A 19,632-nucleotide genomic window follows, 5' to 3' on the forward strand; every position below is an offset into this window, starting at 1 on the left:
GTCATGATTTAATAAAATTAATAATTCTTCATTAACTACTTCATTAAGAGCATTTGAAGTGCAGGTGACATTTTAATTTCATTAGTTTTTACTGCAAGGGTGCGATGTTGGAAAATACAGTGACTACTAACACAGTCTGGTTTTATGACACCAGTAGTTTTACCCACCAGTGCTTTTGCATTTTCAATGAAACTATCAACACTGAAAGAGGCAAATAATGTGTTAGTATTATTTATGAAAATATTTTACCTTTTGGACCACCTAAAGGAGGGGTCCTGGTAACTCCTAGTGGTCAACAAATTGTTCCTTGAGAACTACTGCTCTAGGGTATATAAAAATAAGTGAAAATCAGACCCTGACTACAGAATCTAGTATACACTTAAGGTGAGGCCCACAAATGCAATGTAAGGCAGGGTATCTCGAGTATTACATGAGAGCTACAAACTTTTGTAGCTTTTCAGAAGAAAGAGATGATAATTTCAAAAGTGTTTTTGAAAGGATTAGGGTTTGAAATGAACTGTAAAAGATTAGAAGATTTCAATAAACAGGTGTGTGGGGTGGAAGAGTAGAATGTTTGATGTAGAAGCAACAGCATGAAGCTAGAGGGGTCACTACTTCTGGGATTTTGGGAAAATCGTTTCATCTCATTGGACCTAGTTCCCTTATTTATAAAATGAGAAGATTAAATGATCATTTAGGTCCCATTCAGGTTTGAAGTTGGAAGATTCTGAGTATTATTTTTGTAAAATTGTTACTGCTGTTAATGATGTTGCAAATACCAGAAATATTTAAATGATTGTAATTAAAATTTAGTGTTTTTAAAAATATAAGTTAACAGTATTTGCTCTGTGTATGCTATTGTATTAGTCTGTAAAATTTGGGGAGAGTGGTAATGAAGGTTTTTAAAGAACTTTATAGGAAACACATTCTAAATGGTTTTTAAATTTTCTCATTTCTATAATCATAGCAGATTCATTTTATTACCTGTTGTGTTTAATTTTCATATCGTAAGTTGGAGTATAGGTGGAATTAAAGTGTAATAAAACATACCAAATACTCTTACTGTATTAGGTTTTTTTTAGTGTTTGTATTGCTAAAATTTATATTCATACCCTTTACTCAGAGTATTTGAGGATTTAAATTTATTTGTTGAGTTACTATTATTTGCAGGTACAGTACCATAGATTGTACCCATTCTGATCTTACTTTTTAAAAATAATTTATTTCAGTTATTATATGAACTAATTGAAATTAGGCTAATTGAAAATGTGTCTGGTTCTGAGTTTTCAGACATTTGAGAGTGGTTAGCTACAGAAAAATAGTAACAAAATTGTTCCCTTTTGACATTATTAAATGCTGACTTCTTGAGAAAAGAATTACTTGTTATTAATTATATACTATATAGTACCTACAGGACCTTACTGTAGTTCTCTAGTCAAATAACTTTGTAGTTAAATCGAAACTAATTCTAATATAGAGCTCTTTAATTAATGTTCTTCTTAGAAAAATTGGGTTTCTAGGAAATTTGATTTTTCAGTACATTATCATCTGTGTGTTTTCCTTACGTGTCTAGTGTGAGTTTAGCTTAAATGTTAATGATGAATTATTATCTCAGTATTGACATGACAGTCTCATGCTTTATGCAAAGATTCCTGAAGAGAATGTTACACTTTACTGACCTTTTGTAATTGAATCTTTTTTTAGGAATGGATCGTGATTATGGCCCTGGATCTTATGGAGGTCTGATATTCAAGGATATTTATCTAAAAATTCTTCTTTTGAGTGCCAGTAAAGGTGAGCATCATTTAATTTTTTTCTTTTTAAACTCTTTGTAGGGATGGATCGTGACTATGGCCATGGATCCTATGGGGGTCAAAGATCCATGGACTCCTACCTAAACCAGTCATATGGCATGGACAATCACAGTGGTGGTGGTGGGGGTAGCAGGTAAATTGCTTAATCATTTGGCCAAATAATTAGATGATTGTAAGATTCTGGATATTATAATTTAAGTATTCCTTAAAGAGTGTTATGATATGTGAACTACATTATTTGATATTGAATAATCACCTTAAGTGTTTAATAGTCTTAATAGTTATAAAAATTATCTCAGGGTCACTGGCAGGCATATTTTAAGGAAACCTCAGAATGCTATTATCATTTTGATAGAACAGTGAAATTTTCTGTCTTTAGCAGTGAACTTTTTATTTTTTCTTCTTTTACTTCTAACTCATGAGTCAGAATGTTCTGAACAAATGATGCAAAAATGTTATTGGAAATACTATTTGTGAAGCTTTTTCTTTATGATTTTTAAGAAATTTATACTAATGTGGGGTGCTCTGTAAAACAGAAAAGCAATCTGACTAGAATGGGTTTAAGTGAACAAGCCTAGTAGCATTCAATTTCTAAGAAATATTGACGATAGGTATTTTTAAAATTTAAATTTTAAAGTAAGTTGGAAGAGCATTTTATAATAACAATTTTCTTTAAATCATGTGTAGGTTATTTATTGGTAGGCACTGCTTACACCAGCGACACTTGTGCTCTAGTCTAGGAACATTGTATTAAAGCCATGAATACTATACCTTTACTTATTTTAATGCACTGGAGTTGAGGTTGTATTTATACTTCATTGTTGATACTGTGTAAAGCTTAAACTAGTTGAACTACTGCAGGCTTTAGGGTTGACCACATTTCATGTGAAGGGGTCTACTTTTTGAGGCACAAAGATTCCCACTAGTAAGTAAAACTAGTTAGGAAACACTGAAAATATCATCCTTCTTCATAAATAAAGGATCGGATTCCTTAAGACTGTATGTACTGAATGATACTTACTCTCCTTTCTGCCTCAAGTGTGCCACTATGGTTTATAGTAGGAAAAAAATCAAGAAAAATAAACAGATACAATAGTTTTTCTTATGTGATAGATGTTCTGAAAAATGTAGTTGGAAAGAGGAGTAATTTTTATATGGTTCCTAGGATTCACAGGCAAATAGTACCTTCTATTTAGTGATGTGTAATAATCTAAGTAATGTAACACATTTAAATGTTTTAATATAACAGTTATTGCCCTATTACATTGTAAATGTAATGTACATAAACTATGTAGATGTTATTGTTTATCTTGTATAATTGTGGGCCTTTGCATAACTATGTTGTAAGATACCAAGCAACTTCTGTAATTCATGCTTTAGATTTGTGAGATGATTTGTTTCTTCTGCTGACTTGATTAAAACCTGGAGGAGACTGTGTACTCCCTTTTTTTAGAGTAGTTTTATGTGATAATTTCCTGCCAGTAGATAATTTTTCAAGTAATAGAACACATTATAAAATGTATTGTTTCTCATCTGCTTTGAAAATTCATATGCAGGGGATATATGTTGGTGGTCTTTTATGTGCTTATCCTTTTAGATTTGTTAGATTTTCTAGTCCATATGTGAAAAGTGACTGAGGATTGATTATTGACCTTAGCCAAAGTTTGGCAGATTGTCAAGTTTTATAACCAGAGATAATTCTCCAAAATTTGACTCCTACAGCCACAATGAAGCAGTTTTGTGATATAGATTATTGGAGGTGCAGAAGGATCTCTTATGTGTCACAAATAGCGTATTTTGTACATCTTTGTAGTCTTCAATTTGTTTCCCAACTGAAAGCCAAAATACTGTAAATATTTTGTATTTTCTGGTATTAGGGATGGATTCAAAGAAAGTTTGAATAGTTTGTGAACTTTAGCAAATGACTTTTTCCAAGACTAGCGCTGGGCTTAAATAATGAGAGACAAATCTTCTTTTTGATAACAGTAGAAAAGCTGCTAAAAAGCAGATTTTTAAGCTAAGGCTTACTTGACTCAAATCATATTTAAAAACTGACTCAGGTAGCTTTCTATCTGGTCTCATGTTGGACTGCCCAGCCCTAATCAAGTGTGAACAAAAGTAGAACTGTGCAAACTAGTATGGTATAAATGAATTTTAGTTGATAAATGTCATCTGATAATTTGTCTTTTGAATTGTCTAACATTAGTAAGCTTACTTTTGTTTTTTCCCTCACTGTGCAACTTTTCCAGGTTTGGACCTTATGAGTCTTACGACTCCAGGTCTTCTCTGGGTGGGCGAGATCTGTACAGATCTGGCTATGGTTTTAATGAACCCGAACAAAGCCGCTTCGGAGGTAGTTATGGTGGTCGATTTGAGAGCTCCTACCGGAATAGCCTTGACTCTTTCGGAGGTAGAAACCAGGGCGGGTCTAGCTGGGAAGCACCTTACTCCCGTTCAAAATTGAGGCCTGGGTTTATGGAGGACAGAGGAAGAGAGAATTACTCTTCCTACAGCAGTTTTTCTTCACCCCATATGAAGCCTGCACCTGTAGGCTCTCGGGGGAGAGGAACGCCTGCTTATCCTGAAAGTACGTTTGGAAGCAGAAACTATGATGCTTTTGGAGGACCATCAACAGGCAGAGGCCGAGGCCGAGGAGTAAGTACAACAGAATCTTTTCAGATTCTTTTCACTAGTCACTCTTTTAAACCCTTTCAAGACCATGGTTTTCAACTAGAGTAAACACTGTTCATCCCAGTGTATTTTGAAGCAAAAGCTGAGTTATAAGCATAATTTTTAGATTTCTTGTATAAGTTTTTCCAGCACCTTAGAAAATAAGTGCCAGTGTGAGATGATTGTTCATAAAGTTTTGCCAAATCTCCCTTTATTAAAAAGGTGAGGATGTTCGGTTTGGTCTAAAAGGGGTTAAAAGGAGTTGCATTTTTCCTTGTAAACACTAGCAGTTTTGCTGCTGGGACAGTTCTTGGATTATTATAAAAGGTAACTGAACCCTTTTGGAGTTGTTGAGTAGGTTAAAGGTGCAATGTATGATAAATGTTTATATTTTGCTGCTAACCTCTAGCATGTAGGATTTCTTCAGAGCTCCATATTTCACATTAAACACAAGAGACCAGAAGTTGGTGATAGATGAGGGTAGCTTAGCCATGTTTACATGGTGAAAAAGTTGACATGTATAGTAGGTTAGAGAATGATTTGTGGTCAGTATAATTTGCTAACTCACTCTCTTAGATTATGTTCTATTGCTGGGTGTTCTGTTTTCTATGTGTCACTAGTTTTTCTATTGAGAAATAATTTCCTACCTGTACAAACATGTCTATGAATCCTTCCTAGGAAGTAATATTTTGTAAATTATTTCTTCAATGAATAAATATGCTAGTCTTCAAGTGTTTACTTTCAGGGTATATAGTATAAAAATTATGCCTTATTTTCTTAGGTAACTTAACTGACATGAAGTTTTACCTAGTAAGTGTATATAGATTGTGGATTTATTATGTAGTTTCATCATATAAGGAATATTGTATTGCTATAATGTAAGAAATGTTTTTATTTTTTAAAACTTAGTTGCTCTTAATATTCGCTTTGCAGAGGAAAGTACTTCTGATAAAAAATATAGTAGGGCACACGTTTTTGACTGTTCATGAGCCTTTGGTACATCAGTGTAGTTTGTCATGCTTGTGTAGCAGTTTTGCATTTATAACAGTTAACTCTTTACTTATGTAAAATGCATTGCACCTTTAATGGATAACTAATGCAGGTTTTTTTTGATGTGGCTATATAAATTACCTGGTAACACCAATTTATTCAAGTCTACTAGGTTAGATAGGTATTCCTAAGCATAATATACAAATAAAAGCAACTGGTAAGTTGCTGTTCCATCTTATTTTATGATTGTAGGTTGATTGGAAATAGTTGGGGGTAATAGGCTTTGGTTTTGACATCGAAAATCTATTTCAGTTTGAAAATTTGGAAAACACTTAACATTTTCCATGCTGTATATTACTTTTGGCAAATGATTTTTTTCTTAGTGAGACTGCCAAATATCAATTTTGTTTTCCTGATAGAAAAACAGATATTTCTGTACTTTGTATTCACCATTCTAGTCTGAATGGACTTTTCTTTCTTTCCTCCTGTAATGAGGTAGATGAACCAACAGGGTTTTCTTTTTTAATCTTCACTTGTACAATTCCCACTGGATCCTTCTCTTCAGATTACTCCTCATGTCTATCTTCTGAAAGTAAGGTTAGCAGAATAAATTTCTATGGACATATGGCCTCTTGGTGTAGTGGATTTTCTTAATGACAAGAGAAGAGGAAGGGACACAAAGAGTCGTTTGGATGCATGACTCTTCGTCTATAAACTTTTGCTTCTTGGGCTTCTGGGTCAGGATATGTTTCTTTAGGTAAGAATGTGTATGGAACGTCAGATGCAATTCTTTATCTGAAGTGTGTCTTGGAAGTTGATGCATGGTTATGCTTTAACTCTCCTATTTCATACTAATGTTCCATCTAGCCTTCTCATTCCCTTTTTCAACAGGGAGAAATCCTAAATGATTTCAGGATCTTTTTTACTTCCAACTTCAAATATGGTGTTCTTTGTGTTTCTTAGTTTTAAGCCAGGTTTTAGTAAAATAAAGGTTTCTTTTAAGGTCTTTTCATGGGAAAACATCAACTAGGAACTCTGAAGAGGAGTTGTCAGAGAGTTGTACAAGTGGTAACATTCTGACAGGCACATGTGTTGGTTATAATCTCAATTAATTTTGAATTGTAAAAATATAAAAATAGGTAGGAAACATCTATATTTGTTCTACTGGAAATAATACTAATTCACTGGATTTGAGTTCAAGTAATAATCTACAGAGTGTTTCAATGTGTATATTCAGAGTGGACATGTAAAATTTAGTTACATTCTGAGGAATTTTCAGGTGAAAATTGTTAGATAACATTTAAATTTTGTATGACTTCATGCTTTATTTTTGGACATTATGCTAATGTTTCTTGATTTCACAAATTTGCAGCATATGAGTGATTTTGGAAGCATTCATAGACCTGGAATTGTTGTTGACTATCAAAACAAACCCACCAATGTGACAGTTGCTGCTGCAAGAGGAATAAAGAGAAAAATGATACAACCATTTAATAAGCCTGGTGGAACCTTTATTAAGAAACCCAAGCTAGCAAAACCTGTGGAGAAAATGAGCCTGAGCAAATCACCTAGTAAGTAAGAAACCATAATTGCTATGGATCTAGATATATATATGTATATATATTTTGGTATTAATGTGCAGTTATATGAGCAACGTTGTGGACACTAGACTCCCCCTATTAACAAGACTCCACCACATACCCCATTATAGTCACTGTCCATCAGCATAGTAAGATGCTATGGAATCATTACTTGTCTTCTCTGTGTTATACTGCCTTCGCCATGTCCCCACCCACTACATTATGTGTGCTAATTATAATACCCCCTTTCCCCTTACCCTCTCTTCCCATCCACCCTCCCCAGTCCCTTTCCCTTTGGTAACTGTTAGTCCGTTTTTGGGTACAGTGAGGCTGCTGCTGTTTTGTTCCTTCAATTTTTTTCTTTGTTCTTATACTCCACAGATGAGTGAAATAATTAGGTACTTGTCTTTCTCCACCTGGCTTATTTCAGTAAACATAATACCCTCTAGCTCCATCCATGTTGTTGCAATTGGTAGGATTTGTTTTCTCATGGCTGAATAATATTCCACAGTGTATATGTACCACCTCTTCTTTATCCATTCATCTCCTGATGAACACTTAGGTTGCTTCCATTTCTTGACTATTGTAAATAGTGATACGATAAACATAGGGGTGCATATGTCTTTTTCAAATTGGGATCCTGCATTCCTAGGGTAAATTCCTAGGAGTGGAATTCCTGGGTCAAATGCTATTTCTATTTTGAGCTTTTTGAGGAACCTCCATACTGCTTTTCAAAATGGTTGAACTATTTTACATTCCCACCAGCAGTGTGGGAGGATTCGCCTTTCTCCACATCCTTGCCAACATTTGTTGTTTGTCTTTTGGATGTTGGCCATCCTAACTGGTGTGAGGTGATATCTCATTGTGGTTTTAATTTGCATTTCTCTGATGATTAGTGATGTGAAGCATCTTCTCATGTGCCTGTTGGCCACCTGAATTTCTTCTTTGGAGAAGTGTCTGTTCAGCTCTTCTGCCATTTTTTAAATTGGCTTTTTTGCTTTTTGTTGAGGTGCATGAGCTCTCTATATAATTTGAATATCAACCCCTTATCGGATATGTCATTTATGTATATATTCTTGCATAGGATGTCTTTTTGTTTTACTGGTGGTGTCCTTTGCTGTATAGAAGCTTTTTAGTTTAATGTAGTCCCATTTGTTCATTATTGCTTTTGTTTCCCTTGCCCAGGAAGATATGTTCATGAAGAAGCTCATGTTTATGTCCAAGAGATTTTTTTTTTTTTTTTTTTTGGAGAGGGCATCTCTAACGTTTATTTGTCAAATGGTTGTTAACAACAATAAAATTCTGTATAGGGGAGCTCAATGCACAATCATTAATCCATCTCAAGCCTAATTCTCGTCAGTCTCCAATCTTCTGAAGCGTAACGAACAAGTTCTTACATGGTGAACGAATTCTTACATAGTGAATAAGTTCTTACATGGTGAACAGTACAAGGGCAGTCATCACAGAAACTTTCGGTTTTGATCACGCATTATGAACTATAAACAATGAGGTCAAATATGAATATTTGTTTGATTTTTATACTTGATTTATATGTGGATCCCACATTTCTCCCATTATTATTATTATTTTTATTTTTAATAAACTGCTGAAGTGGTAGGTAGATGCAAGATAAAGGTAGAAAACATAGTTTAGTGTTGCAAGAGAGCAATTGTAGATGATCAGGTGTGTGCCTGTAGACTATGTGCTAATCCGAGCTAGACAAGGGCAATAAAACATCCACGGATGCAGATTTCTCTCAAAACAGGGGTGAGGTTCTAAGCTTCACCACTGTTGATCCCCAATTTCTCACCTGATGGCCTTCCTGCGACTGTGCCTGTCTTAGGTTGTTCCTCCTTTGAGGAATCTTACCCGTCTCTGGCTAATCAGTCATCTTCCGGGGCCATACAGGGAGATGTAAAGTTGGTAAGTGAGAGAGAAGCCATATTGTTTGAAAAGGTTAGCTTTTTACTTCTTTGCAGATTTATGCCCTGTGGCTTCTATGCCCAGCACTTGTCTCGAGGTATCTTTACCACCTGGAGGAATTATGATACTCGGTAAATTCAATATGAGGCATGAATTCTATTTAAGGGTTGTAATTAGGAAGGAAGAAGTAAAGCTGTAGAGGTAGCATATGGAAGAAAACATGGGAGGATTGATTATTTCTTTGACATATCTTCTTGTAGAGTAACTTAAGCATGTATAGGTTTTAAACTACTAATTAAATTGCGCACACATATTAACATAATAGGAATACAGTTACATAAACAAAGCAGATCTATAATTACCAGCCATCTCCAGTGAAACCCAAGAAAACCAGTTAGGCTCCCTAGGCATTTGTGAAAATTTGTCTATGATATGATGGATATTGTCCAGCTGTACTTGAACAGTCTGAGAGAAATTAGACAAATTAAAGCAACCCATTTCTGGGAACTGCTCACATCCCATATGTTCTTTTAACCGTAGATAGTCTGTAGTCGGAAGATTTTGGAGCGCTACAACTTGCACTTCTCCTAATTCTTGGTTGAGTTCCAACAGTATAGATCCAGTCAGATTTGTTGTTTTACTGTATGCACAGGCCAGCTTAGATATCTCCTTCTTCATTCCAATGGCAAGTCCAGGAAAGGGTGGGATGGATGCAGCTACAACTGCAGCATCGCCTGGATCTTTGTTGAGGTTTTTTGATGATCATCTTCTGGTGTGAGTCTTCCAGAGAGTGCTGATGTTGGAAGTTCTTCATATTGTATCTTAGTTCATTTTCTGGGTAGCCAAATTAGGCTTTGATCTTATGTATAAAAACAAATAGACCCTTTGCCTACACTTTGATATGCCCTTTATACCATTGTGTAGAACTCATTGGAGGTCACCACACAGGAACTGCTTTTGTTTTTTTTTATTAAGAGAAAGGAATATTATCAGAAAAGTGTACCTCCATAGCCGATCATCTGACACCCTTTAAGTGGTCAATATTAAGGATATTTAAAGCATGTGTTAAAACTTTGATTTACCATTAGTTTTATCCTATCAAGGAGTAATCCCCCTTTTCTTTCTTTCTTTTTTTTTTTTAGTCTTTAATCTACACTTACATGAAGAATACTATGTTTACTAGGCTCTCCCCTATACCAGGTCCCCCCTATAAACCACATTACAGTCACTGTCCATCAGCATAGCAAAATGTTGTAGAATCACTACTTGTCCTCTCTGTGTACAGCCCTCCCCTTTCTCCCCCCACCCATGCATGCTAATCTTAATACCCCCTTTCTTCTTCCCTCCCTGCCCACCCATCCTCCCCAGACCCTTTCCCTTTGGTACCTGTTAGTCCATTTTTGGGTTCTGTGATTCTGCTGCTGTTTTGTTCCTTCAGTTTTTCCTTTGTTCTTATATCCCTCAGATGAGTGAAATCATTTGGTGTTTCTCTTTCTGCGCTTGGCTTATTTCACTGAGCATAATTCCCTCCAGCTCCATCCATGTTGCTGCAAATGGTAGGATTTTCCCTCTTCTCATGGCTGAGTAGTATTCCATTGTATATATGTACCACATCTTCTTTATCCATTCATCTACCAATGGACATTTAGGTTGCTTCCAATTCTTGGCTATTGTAAATAGTGCTGCGATAAACATAGGGGTGCATCTGTCTTTCTCAATCTTGATTGCTGTGTTCTTAGGGTAAATTCCTAGGAGTGGAATTCCTGGGTCAAATGGTAGGTCTGTTTTGAGCATTTTGATGAACCTCCATACTGCTTTCCACAATGGTTGAACTAATTTACATTCCCACCAGCAGTGTAGGAGGGTTCCCCTTTCTCCACAGCCTCGCCAACATTTGTTTTGTTTGTCTTTTGGATGGCAGCCATCCTTACTGGTGTGAGGTGATACCTCATTGTGGTTTTAATTTGCATTTCTCTGATCATTAGCGATGTGGAGCATCTTTTCATGTGTCTGTTGGCCATCTGTATTTTTTTTAGAGAACTGTCTGTTCAGTTCCTCTGCCCATTTTTTAATTGGGTTATTTGTTTTTTGTTTGTTGAGGCGTGTGAGCTCTTTATATATTCTGGACGTCAAGCCTTTATCGGATCTGTCATTTTCAAATATATTCTCCCATACTGTAGGGTTCCTTTTTGTTCTATTGATGGTGTCTTGCTGTATAGAAGCTTTTCAGCTTAATATAGTCCCACTTGTTCAGTTTTGCTGTTGTTTTCCTTGCACGGGGAGATATGTTCAAGAAGAGGTCACTCATGTTTATGTCTAAGAGGTTTTTGCCTATGTTTTTTTCCAAGAGTTTAATGGTTTCATGACTTACATTCAGGTCTTTGATCCATTTTGAGTTTATTTTTGTATATGGGGTTAGACAATGGTCCAGTTTCATTTTCCTACATGTAGCTGTCCAGTTTTGCCAGCACCATCTGTTGAAGAGACTGTCATTTTGCCATTGTATGTCCATGGCTCCTTTATCAAATATTAATTGACCATATATGTTTGGGTTAATGTCTGGAGTCTCTAATCTGTTCCACTGGTCTGTGGCTCTGTTCTTGTGCCAGTACCAAATTGTCTTGATTACTATGGCTTTGTAGTAGAGCTTGAAGTTGGAGAGTGAGATCCCTGCCACTTTATTCTTCTTTCTCAGGATTGCTTTGGCTATTCGGGGTCTTTGGTGTTTCCATATGAATTTTTGAACTATTTGTTCCAGTTTGTTGAAGAATGTTGTTGGTAATTTGATAGGGATTGCATCAAATCTGTATATTGCTTTGGGCAGGATGGCCATTTTGACGATATTAATTCTTCCTAGCCATGAGCATGGGATGAGTTTCCATTTGTTAGTGTCCCCTTTAATTTCTCTTAAGAGTGACTTGTAATTTTCAGGGTATAGGTCTTTCACTTCTTTGGTTAGGTTTATTCCTAGGTATTTTATTCTTTTTGATGCAATTGTGAATGGAATTGTTTTTCTGATTTCTCTTTCTATTGGTTCATTGTTAGTGTATAGGAAAGCTACAGATTTCTGTGTGTTAATTTTGTATCTTGCAACTTTGCTGTATTCCGATATCAGTTCTAGTAGTTTTGGAGTGGAGTCTTTAGGGTTTTTTATGTACAATATCATATCATCTGCAAATAGTGACAGTTTAACTTCTTCTTTACCAAACTGGATTTCTTGTATTTCTTTGTTTTGTCTGATTGCTGTGGCTAGGACCTCCAGTACTATGTGAAGTAACAGTGTGGAGAGTGGGCATCCCTGTCTTGTTCCCGATGTCAGAGGAAAAGCTTTCAGCTTCTCGCTGTTCAGTATAATGTTGGCTGTGGGTTTATCACATATGGCCTTTATTATGTTGGGGTACTTGCCCTCTATTCCCATTTTGCTGAGAGTTTTTATCATGAATGGATGTTGAATTTTGTCAAATGCTTTTTCAGCATCTATGGAGATGATCATGTGGTTTTTGTCCTTCTTTTTGTTGATGTGGTGGATGATGTTGATGGATTTTCGAATGTTGTACCATCCTTGCATCCCTGGGATGAACCCCACTTGGTCATGGTGTATGATCCTTTTGATATACTGTTGAATTCTGTTTGCTAATATTTTATTGAGTATTTTTCATCTACATTCATCAGGGATATTGGTCTGTAATTTTCTTTTTTGGTGGTGTCTTTGCCTGGTTTTGGTATTAGGGTGCTGTTGGCTTCATAGAATGAGTTTGAGAGTATTCCCTCCTCTTCTATTTTGTGGAAAACTTTAAAGAGAATGGGTATTATGTCTTCTCTGTGTGTCTGATAAAATTCCGAGGTAAATCCGTCTGGCCTCGGGGTTTTGTTCTTGGGTAGTTTTTTGATTACCGTTTCAATTTCTTTGCTCGTAATTGGTTTGTTTAACTTTTGTGTTTCTTCCTTGGTCAGTCTTGGAAGGCTGTATTTTTCTAGGAAGTTGTCCATTTCTTCTAGGTTTTCTAGCTTGTTGGCATATAGGTTTTCATAGTAGTCTTTAATAATTCTTTGTATTTCTGTGGAGTCTGTCGTGATTATTCCGTTCTCATTTCTGATTCTGTTGATGTGTGTTGATTCTCTTTTTCTCTTAATAAGTTTGTCTAGAGGCCTATCTATTTTGTTTATTTTCTCAGAGAACCAGCTCTTGGTTTCGTTGATTTTTGCTCTTGTTTTATTCTTCTCAATTTTGTTTATTTCTTCTCTGATCTTTATTATGTCCCTCCTTCTGCTGACTTTAGGCCTCATTTGTTCTTCTTTTTCCAGTTTTGATAATTGTGATATTAGACTATACATTTGGAATTGTTCTTCCTTCTTCAAGTGTGCCTGGATCGCTGTATACTTTCCTCTTAAGACTGCTTTCGCTGCGTTCCACAGAAGTTGAGGCTTTGTGTTGTTTTTGTCATTTGTTTCTATATATTCCTTGATCTCTATTTTGATTTGTTCATTGATCCATTGATTATTTAGAAGCATGTTGTTAAGCCTCCATGTGTTTGTGAGCCTTTTTGTTTTCTTTGTAGAATTTATTTCTACTTTTATTACCTTTGTGGTCTGAAAAATTGGTTGATAGAATTTCAGTATTTTGGAATTTACTGAGGCTCTTTTTGTGAGCTAGTATGTGGTCTATTCTGGAGAATGTTCCATGTGCACTTGAGAAGAATGTATATCCTGTTGCTTTTGAATGTAGAGTTCTATAGATGTCTGTTAGGTCCATCTGTTCTAGTGTGTTGTTCAGTGCCTCCGTGTCCTTACTTATTTTCTGCCCGGTGGATCTATCCTTTGGGGCGAGTGGTGTGTTGAAGTCTCCTAAAATGAGTGCATTGCAGTCTTGTTTCCCTCTTTAGTTCTGTTAGTATTTGTTTCACATATGCCGCTGCTCCTGTGTTGGGTGCATATATATTTAGAATGATTATATCCTCTTGTTGGACTGAGCCCTTTATCATTATGTAATGTCCTTCTTTATCTATTGTTACTTTCTTTGTTTTGAAGTCTATTTTGTCTGATATTAGTACTGCAACCCCTGCTTTCTTCTCACTGTTGTTTGCCTGAAATATATTTTTCCATCCCTTGACTTTTAGTCTGTGCATGTCTTTGGGTTTAAGGTGAGTCTCTTGTAAGCAGCATGTAGATGGGTCTTGCTTTTTTATCCATTCTATTACTCTGTCTTTTGATTGGTGCATTAAGTCCATTTACGTTTAGGGCGAGTTTTGAGAGATATGTACTTCTTGCATTGCAGGCTTTAGATTCGTGGTTTCCAAAGGTTCAAGGTTAGCCTCTTTAGTGTCTTACTGCCTAACTTAGCTGCCTAACTTAGCTCGCTTATTGAGCTGTTATATTCTCTGTCTGGAGATTGTTTTCTTCTCTCCCTTCTTATTCCTCCTCCTCCATTCTTCATATGTTGTGTGTTTTGTTCTGTGCTGTTTTTAGGAGTGCTCCCATCTGGAGCAGTCCCTGTAAGATGCCCTGTAGAGGTGGTTTGTGGGAAGCAAATTCCCTCAGCTTTTGCTTGTCTGGGAATTGTTTAATCCCGCCATCATATAGAATTGATAGTCGTGCTGGATACAATATCCTTGGTTCAAGGCCCTTCTGTTTCATTGCATTAAATATATCATGCCATTCTCTTCTGGCCTGTAGGGTTTCTGTCGAGAAGTGTGATGTTAGCCTGATGGGTTTTCCTATCTAGGTGACCTTTTTCTCTCTAGCTGTCTTTAAAACTCTTTCCTTGTCCTTGATCCTTGCCATTTTAATTATTATGTGTCTTGGTGTTGTCCTCCTTGGATCCTTTCTGTTGGGGGTTCTGTGTATTTCCGTGGTCTGTTCGATTATTTCCTCCCCCAGTTTGGGGAAGTTTTTCAGCAATTATTCTTCAAAGAGACTTTCTATCCCTTTTCCTCTCTCTTCTTCTTCTTCTGGTACCCCTATAATACGGATATTATTCCTTATGGATTGATCACATAATTCTCTTAGTATTATTTCGTTCCTGGAGATCCTTTTATCTCTATGTCAGCTTCTATACGTTCCTGTTCTCTGGTTTCTATTCCTTGAATGGTGTCTTGCATCTTGTCCATTCTGCTTATAAATCCTTCCAGGGTTTGTTTCACTTCTGTGATCTCCTTCCTGACATCTGTGATGTCCCTCCGGACTTCATCCCATTGCTCTTGCTTTTTTTCTGCATCTCATCCCATTGCTCTTGCATTTTTCTCTGCATCTCCGTCAGCATGTTCATGATTTTTATTTTGAATTCTTTTTCAGGAAGACTGGTTAGGTCTGTCTCCTTCTCACGTGTTGTCTCTGTGATCTTTGTCTGGCTGTAGTTTTGCCTTTTCATAGTGATAGAGATAGTTTGCAGAGCTGGTACGAGTGACAGCTGGAAGAGCTTTCCTTGTTGGTTTTTTGTCTTCCTCTCCTGGGAGAATAGTGACCTCCAGTGGCTTGTGCTTGGCAGCTGTACGCAGACAGGGCTTCTGCTTCCTGCCTGGTTGCTATGGAGTTCATCTCCGCTGTAGCTGTGGGTGTGGCTGGCTGGGGCTGCTCCTCCAAAATGATGGAGCCCCGTTGGAGGGGGAGCGGCCGGGAGGCGATTTATCTCCGTAAGGGCCCTCTGTGCTCCCTGCTTTCCAGTGCCCAGAGATCCCCAGATTCCCTGCCTCTGGGCTAAGTGTCCTGTCCTGCCCCTTTAAGACTTCCAAAAAGCACTCTCCAAAGCAAAACAACAACAGCAGCAACTAAAGAAAAAAATTTAAATAAATAATTAAAAAAAAAAAAGGAAAAAACGCGTGATTATTTTGTTCTCAGGCACCGGTCTCAGGCATCCGCTCACTAGTCTTGCTGCGCTGTTTCCCTAGTATTGGGGTCCCTGTCCCTTTTAGGCTTCCAAAAAGCACTTGCAAAAAAAAAAAAAAGCAACTCCCGTTTCTTTGTTCTCCGGCGTCGTTCTCAGGCACCCACTCACAGGTCCTGCCGCCGTGTTTCCCTAGTATCCAGGACCCCACGCATGCACTGTGTCTGTGCTCTGGTCTGGAATCCTGGGGCTGGGTGTTCAGCAGTCCCGGGCTCCCTCTCCCTCCCTGCTGACTCCTCTCCTCCCGCTGGGAGCTGGGGGGAGGGGTGCTCGTGTCCCACCAGGCCGGGGCTTGTATCTTACCCCCTTCGCGAGGCGCTGGGTTCTTGCAGGTGTGGATGTGGTCTGGATGTTGTCTTGTGTCCTCTGGTCTCTATTTTAGGAAGAGTTGTCTTTGTTATATTTTCATAGATAAATGTGGTTTTGGGAGGAGATTTCTGCTGCTCTAGTCAAGCCGCCATCTTGGCTCCGCCTCCTGTCCAACAGATTTTTGCCTATGTTTTTTTTCTAAGAGTTTTATGGTTCAATAACTTACATTCAGGTCTTTGATCCATTTTGAGTTTACTTTTGTGTATGGGGTTAGACAGTAATCCAGTCTCATTCTCTTACATGTAGTTTTTCAGTTTTGCCAACACCAGCTGTTGAAGAGGCTGTTATTTTCCCATTGTTCGTGCATGGCTCTTTTATCATTTATTAATTGACCATATATGTTTGGGTTTATATCTGGGCTCTTCAGTCTGTTCCATTGGTCTGTGGGTCTGTTCTTGTGCCAGTACCAAATTGTCTTGATTACTTTGGCTTTGTAGTAGAGCTTGAAGTCAGGCAGCGTAGTTCCTCCCACTTTATTCTTCCTTCTCAGGATTGCTTTGCCTATTCAGGGTCTTTTGTGGCTCCTTATGAGTTTTAGAACTATTTGCTCTAATTCGTTGAAGAATGCTGTTGGTATTTTGATAGGAATTGCATTAAATCTGTAGATTGCTTTGTTAAGGATGGCGATTTTGAAAATAATAATTCTTCCTATCCATGAGCATGGGATGTGTTTCCATTTATTGATTTCTTTAATTTCTCTCATGAGTGTCTTGTAGTTTTCAGAGTATAGATCTTTCACTTCCTTGGTTAGGTTTATTCCTAGTTATTTTATTCTTTTTGATACAATTGTGAATGGAATTGTTTTCCTGATTTCTCTTTCTGTTTATTCATTTTTAGTGTATAAGAATGCCACAGATTTCTCTATATTAATTTTGTATCCTGCAACTTTGCTGAATTCAGATATTAGATCTAGTAGTTTTGGAGTGGATTCTTTAGGGATTTTTATATACAATATCATGTCATCTGCAAACAGTGACAGTTTAATTTCCTTTTTGCCAATCTGGATACCTTTAATTTTTTTTATATTGTCGATTGCTGTGGCTAGGACCTCCAGAACTATGTTGAAAAGAAGTGGGGAGTGTGGGCATCCTTGCCTTGTTCCTGATCTTAAAGGAAAAGCTTTCAGCTTCTCACTGTTAAGTATAATGTTGGCTGTGGGTTTGTCATATATGGCCTTTATTATGTTGAGGTACTTGCCCTCTATTCCCATTTTGCTGAGAGTTTTTATCATGAATGGATGTTGAATTTTGTCAAATGCTTTTTCAGCATCTATGGAGATGATCATGTGGTTTTTGTCCTTCTTTTTGTTGATGTAGTGGATGATGTTGATGGATTTTCAAATTTTGTACCATCCTTGCATCCACGGGATGAATCCCACTTTATCATGAGGGATGATCCTCTTGATGTACTTTTGAATTTTGTTTGCTAACATTTTGTTGACCATATATGCTTGGGATTATACCTGGGCTCTCTAGTCTGTTCCATTGGTTTATGGGTCTCTTCTTGTGTCAGTACCAAATTATCTTGATTACTGTGGCTTTGTGGCATTGCTAACATCTATGTTCATCAGGGATATTGGTCTGTACATTTTCTGTGGTGTCTGCCTGATTTTGATATTAGAGTAATGGCTGCCCTCATAGAATGAGTTTGGGAGTATTCCCTCCTCTTCTACTTTTTGGAATACTTTAAAGAGGATGGCTATTAGGTCTTCACTAAATGTTTGATAAAATTCAGCAGTGAACCATCTGATCCAGTGTCAGCCTTGGAAGGTTGTAGTTTTCTAGAGGGTTGTCTATTTCTTCTAGGTTATCCAGTTTGTTATCATATAATTTTTCATAGTAAGTCTTTGTATTTCCATGGTGTCCATAGTGATTTTTCTTTTCTCATTTCTTATTCTGTTAATGTGTGTAAACTTTTTTTTCTTGATAAGTCTGACTAGTGGTTTATCTGTTCTGTTTATTTGCTTGAAGAACCACCTCCTGCTTTAATTGATTTTTTTCTGTTGTTTTATTCTTCTCAATTTTATTTATTTCTGCTTTAGTCTTTATAATGTCCCTCCTTCTTCTGATGTTGGGCCTCATTTGTTCTTCCTTTTCTAGTTTCATTAATTGTGAGTTTAGACTGTTTTTTTGGGATTGTTCTTCTTTCCTGAGGTATTCCTGTATTTTAATATATTTCCTTCTTAGTATGGCCTTTGCTGCATCCTACAGATTTTGTGGTGTTGAATTATCGTTATTTGTCTCCATGTATTACTTGATCTCTGTTTTTATTTGGTCATTGATCCATTGATTATTTAGCAGCATGTTATTTAGACTCCATGTGTTTGTGGGTATTTTCATTTTCTTTGTGTAATTATTTCTAGTTTCATACCTTTGTTATCTGAGAAGCTGGTTGGTACCATTTCAATCTTTCTGAATTTACTGAGGCTCTTTTTGTGGCCTAGTATATGATCTATTCTTGAAAATGTTCCATGTGCACTTGAGAAAAATGTATGTCCTGTTGCTTTTGGAGGAAGTGTTCTGTAGATGTCTGTTAGGTCCATCTGTTCTAATACGTTGTTCAGTGCCTCTGTCTCTTTCCTTATTTTCTGTCTGGGTGATTTGTCCTTTGGAATGAGTGCTGTGTTGACGTCTTCTAAAATGAATGCATTGCATTCTATTTCCCCCTTTAATTCTGTTAGTATTTGTTTCACATATGTAGGTGATCCTGTGTTGGGTGCATAGATATTTATAATAGTTATATCCTCTTGTTGAACTGACACCTTTATCATTATGTAATGTCCTTTGTCTCTTGCTACTTTCTTTGTTTTGTAGTCTATTTTGTCTGATACAAGTACTGCAACTCCTTTTTTCTCCCTATTAGTTGCATGAAATATCTTTTCCATCCCTTTACTTTCAGTCTGTGTATGTCTTTGGGTTTAAAGTGAGTCTCTCTTGTAGGCAGCATATAGATGGGTCTTGTTTTTTTATCCATTCAGTTACTATACGTCTTGATTAGTGCATTCAGAGCATTTACATTGAGGGTGATTCTTGATAGGTATGTACTTACTGCCATTGCAGGCTTTAGATTTGTGCTTAACAAAGGTTCAATGTAATTCCCTTACTATCTAACAGTCTAATTTAACTCACTTCTTATGCTATTACAAACACAACCTAAAGATTCTTTTTTTTCCCTCCTTTTTCTTCCTCCATTCTTTGTATGTTATGATTCATATTCTGTATTCTTTGTCTGTCCCTTTGGTGACATCTGTTTAGCCTTAGGAAAACTTCCATCTGTAGGAGTCCCTCCAAAATGCACTGTACAGGTGGTTTGTGGGAGGTAAATTCTCTCAGCTGCTTATCTGAAAATTGTTTAATCCCTCCCTCAGATTTAAATGATAACCTTGCTTGGTAGAGTATTCTTGTTT

The 19,632-nt window shown here is 36.8% G+C and overlaps 1 protein-coding gene across 4 annotated transcripts in view; it reads left to right on the forward strand.

Moving 5' to 3' along the window:
* ZNF326 (zinc finger protein 326) overlaps positions 1-19,632 on the forward strand; it is a 59,636-nt gene that overhangs the window by 8,724 nt on the left and 31,280 nt on the right. The window contains exons 3-7 of one of the 4 annotated variants that reach the window (XM_036998170.2): positions 1,705-1,740; positions 1,836-1,947; positions 4,064-4,224; positions 4,353-4,469; positions 6,847-7,045. In XM_036998170.2, the coding sequence (XP_036854065.1) occupies positions 1,908-1,947; positions 4,064-4,224; positions 4,353-4,469; positions 6,847-7,045 (517 nt within the window). In that variant the 5' untranslated portion in view covers positions 1,705-1,740; positions 1,836-1,907. Of the gene's footprint in view, positions 1-1,704; positions 1,795-1,835; positions 1,948-4,063; positions 4,470-6,846; positions 7,046-19,632 lie in introns of those variants that run through there. The other 3 variants (XM_036998169.2, XM_036998172.2, XM_036998174.2) reach the window with 3 other exon arrangements.

Source organism: Manis javanica, chromosome 4, assembly GCF_040802235.1.
Source record: "Manis javanica isolate MJ-LG chromosome 4, MJ_LKY, whole genome shotgun sequence".
In the NCBI taxonomy this organism is placed as follows: Eukaryota; Metazoa; Chordata; class Mammalia; order Pholidota; family Manidae; genus Manis; species Manis javanica.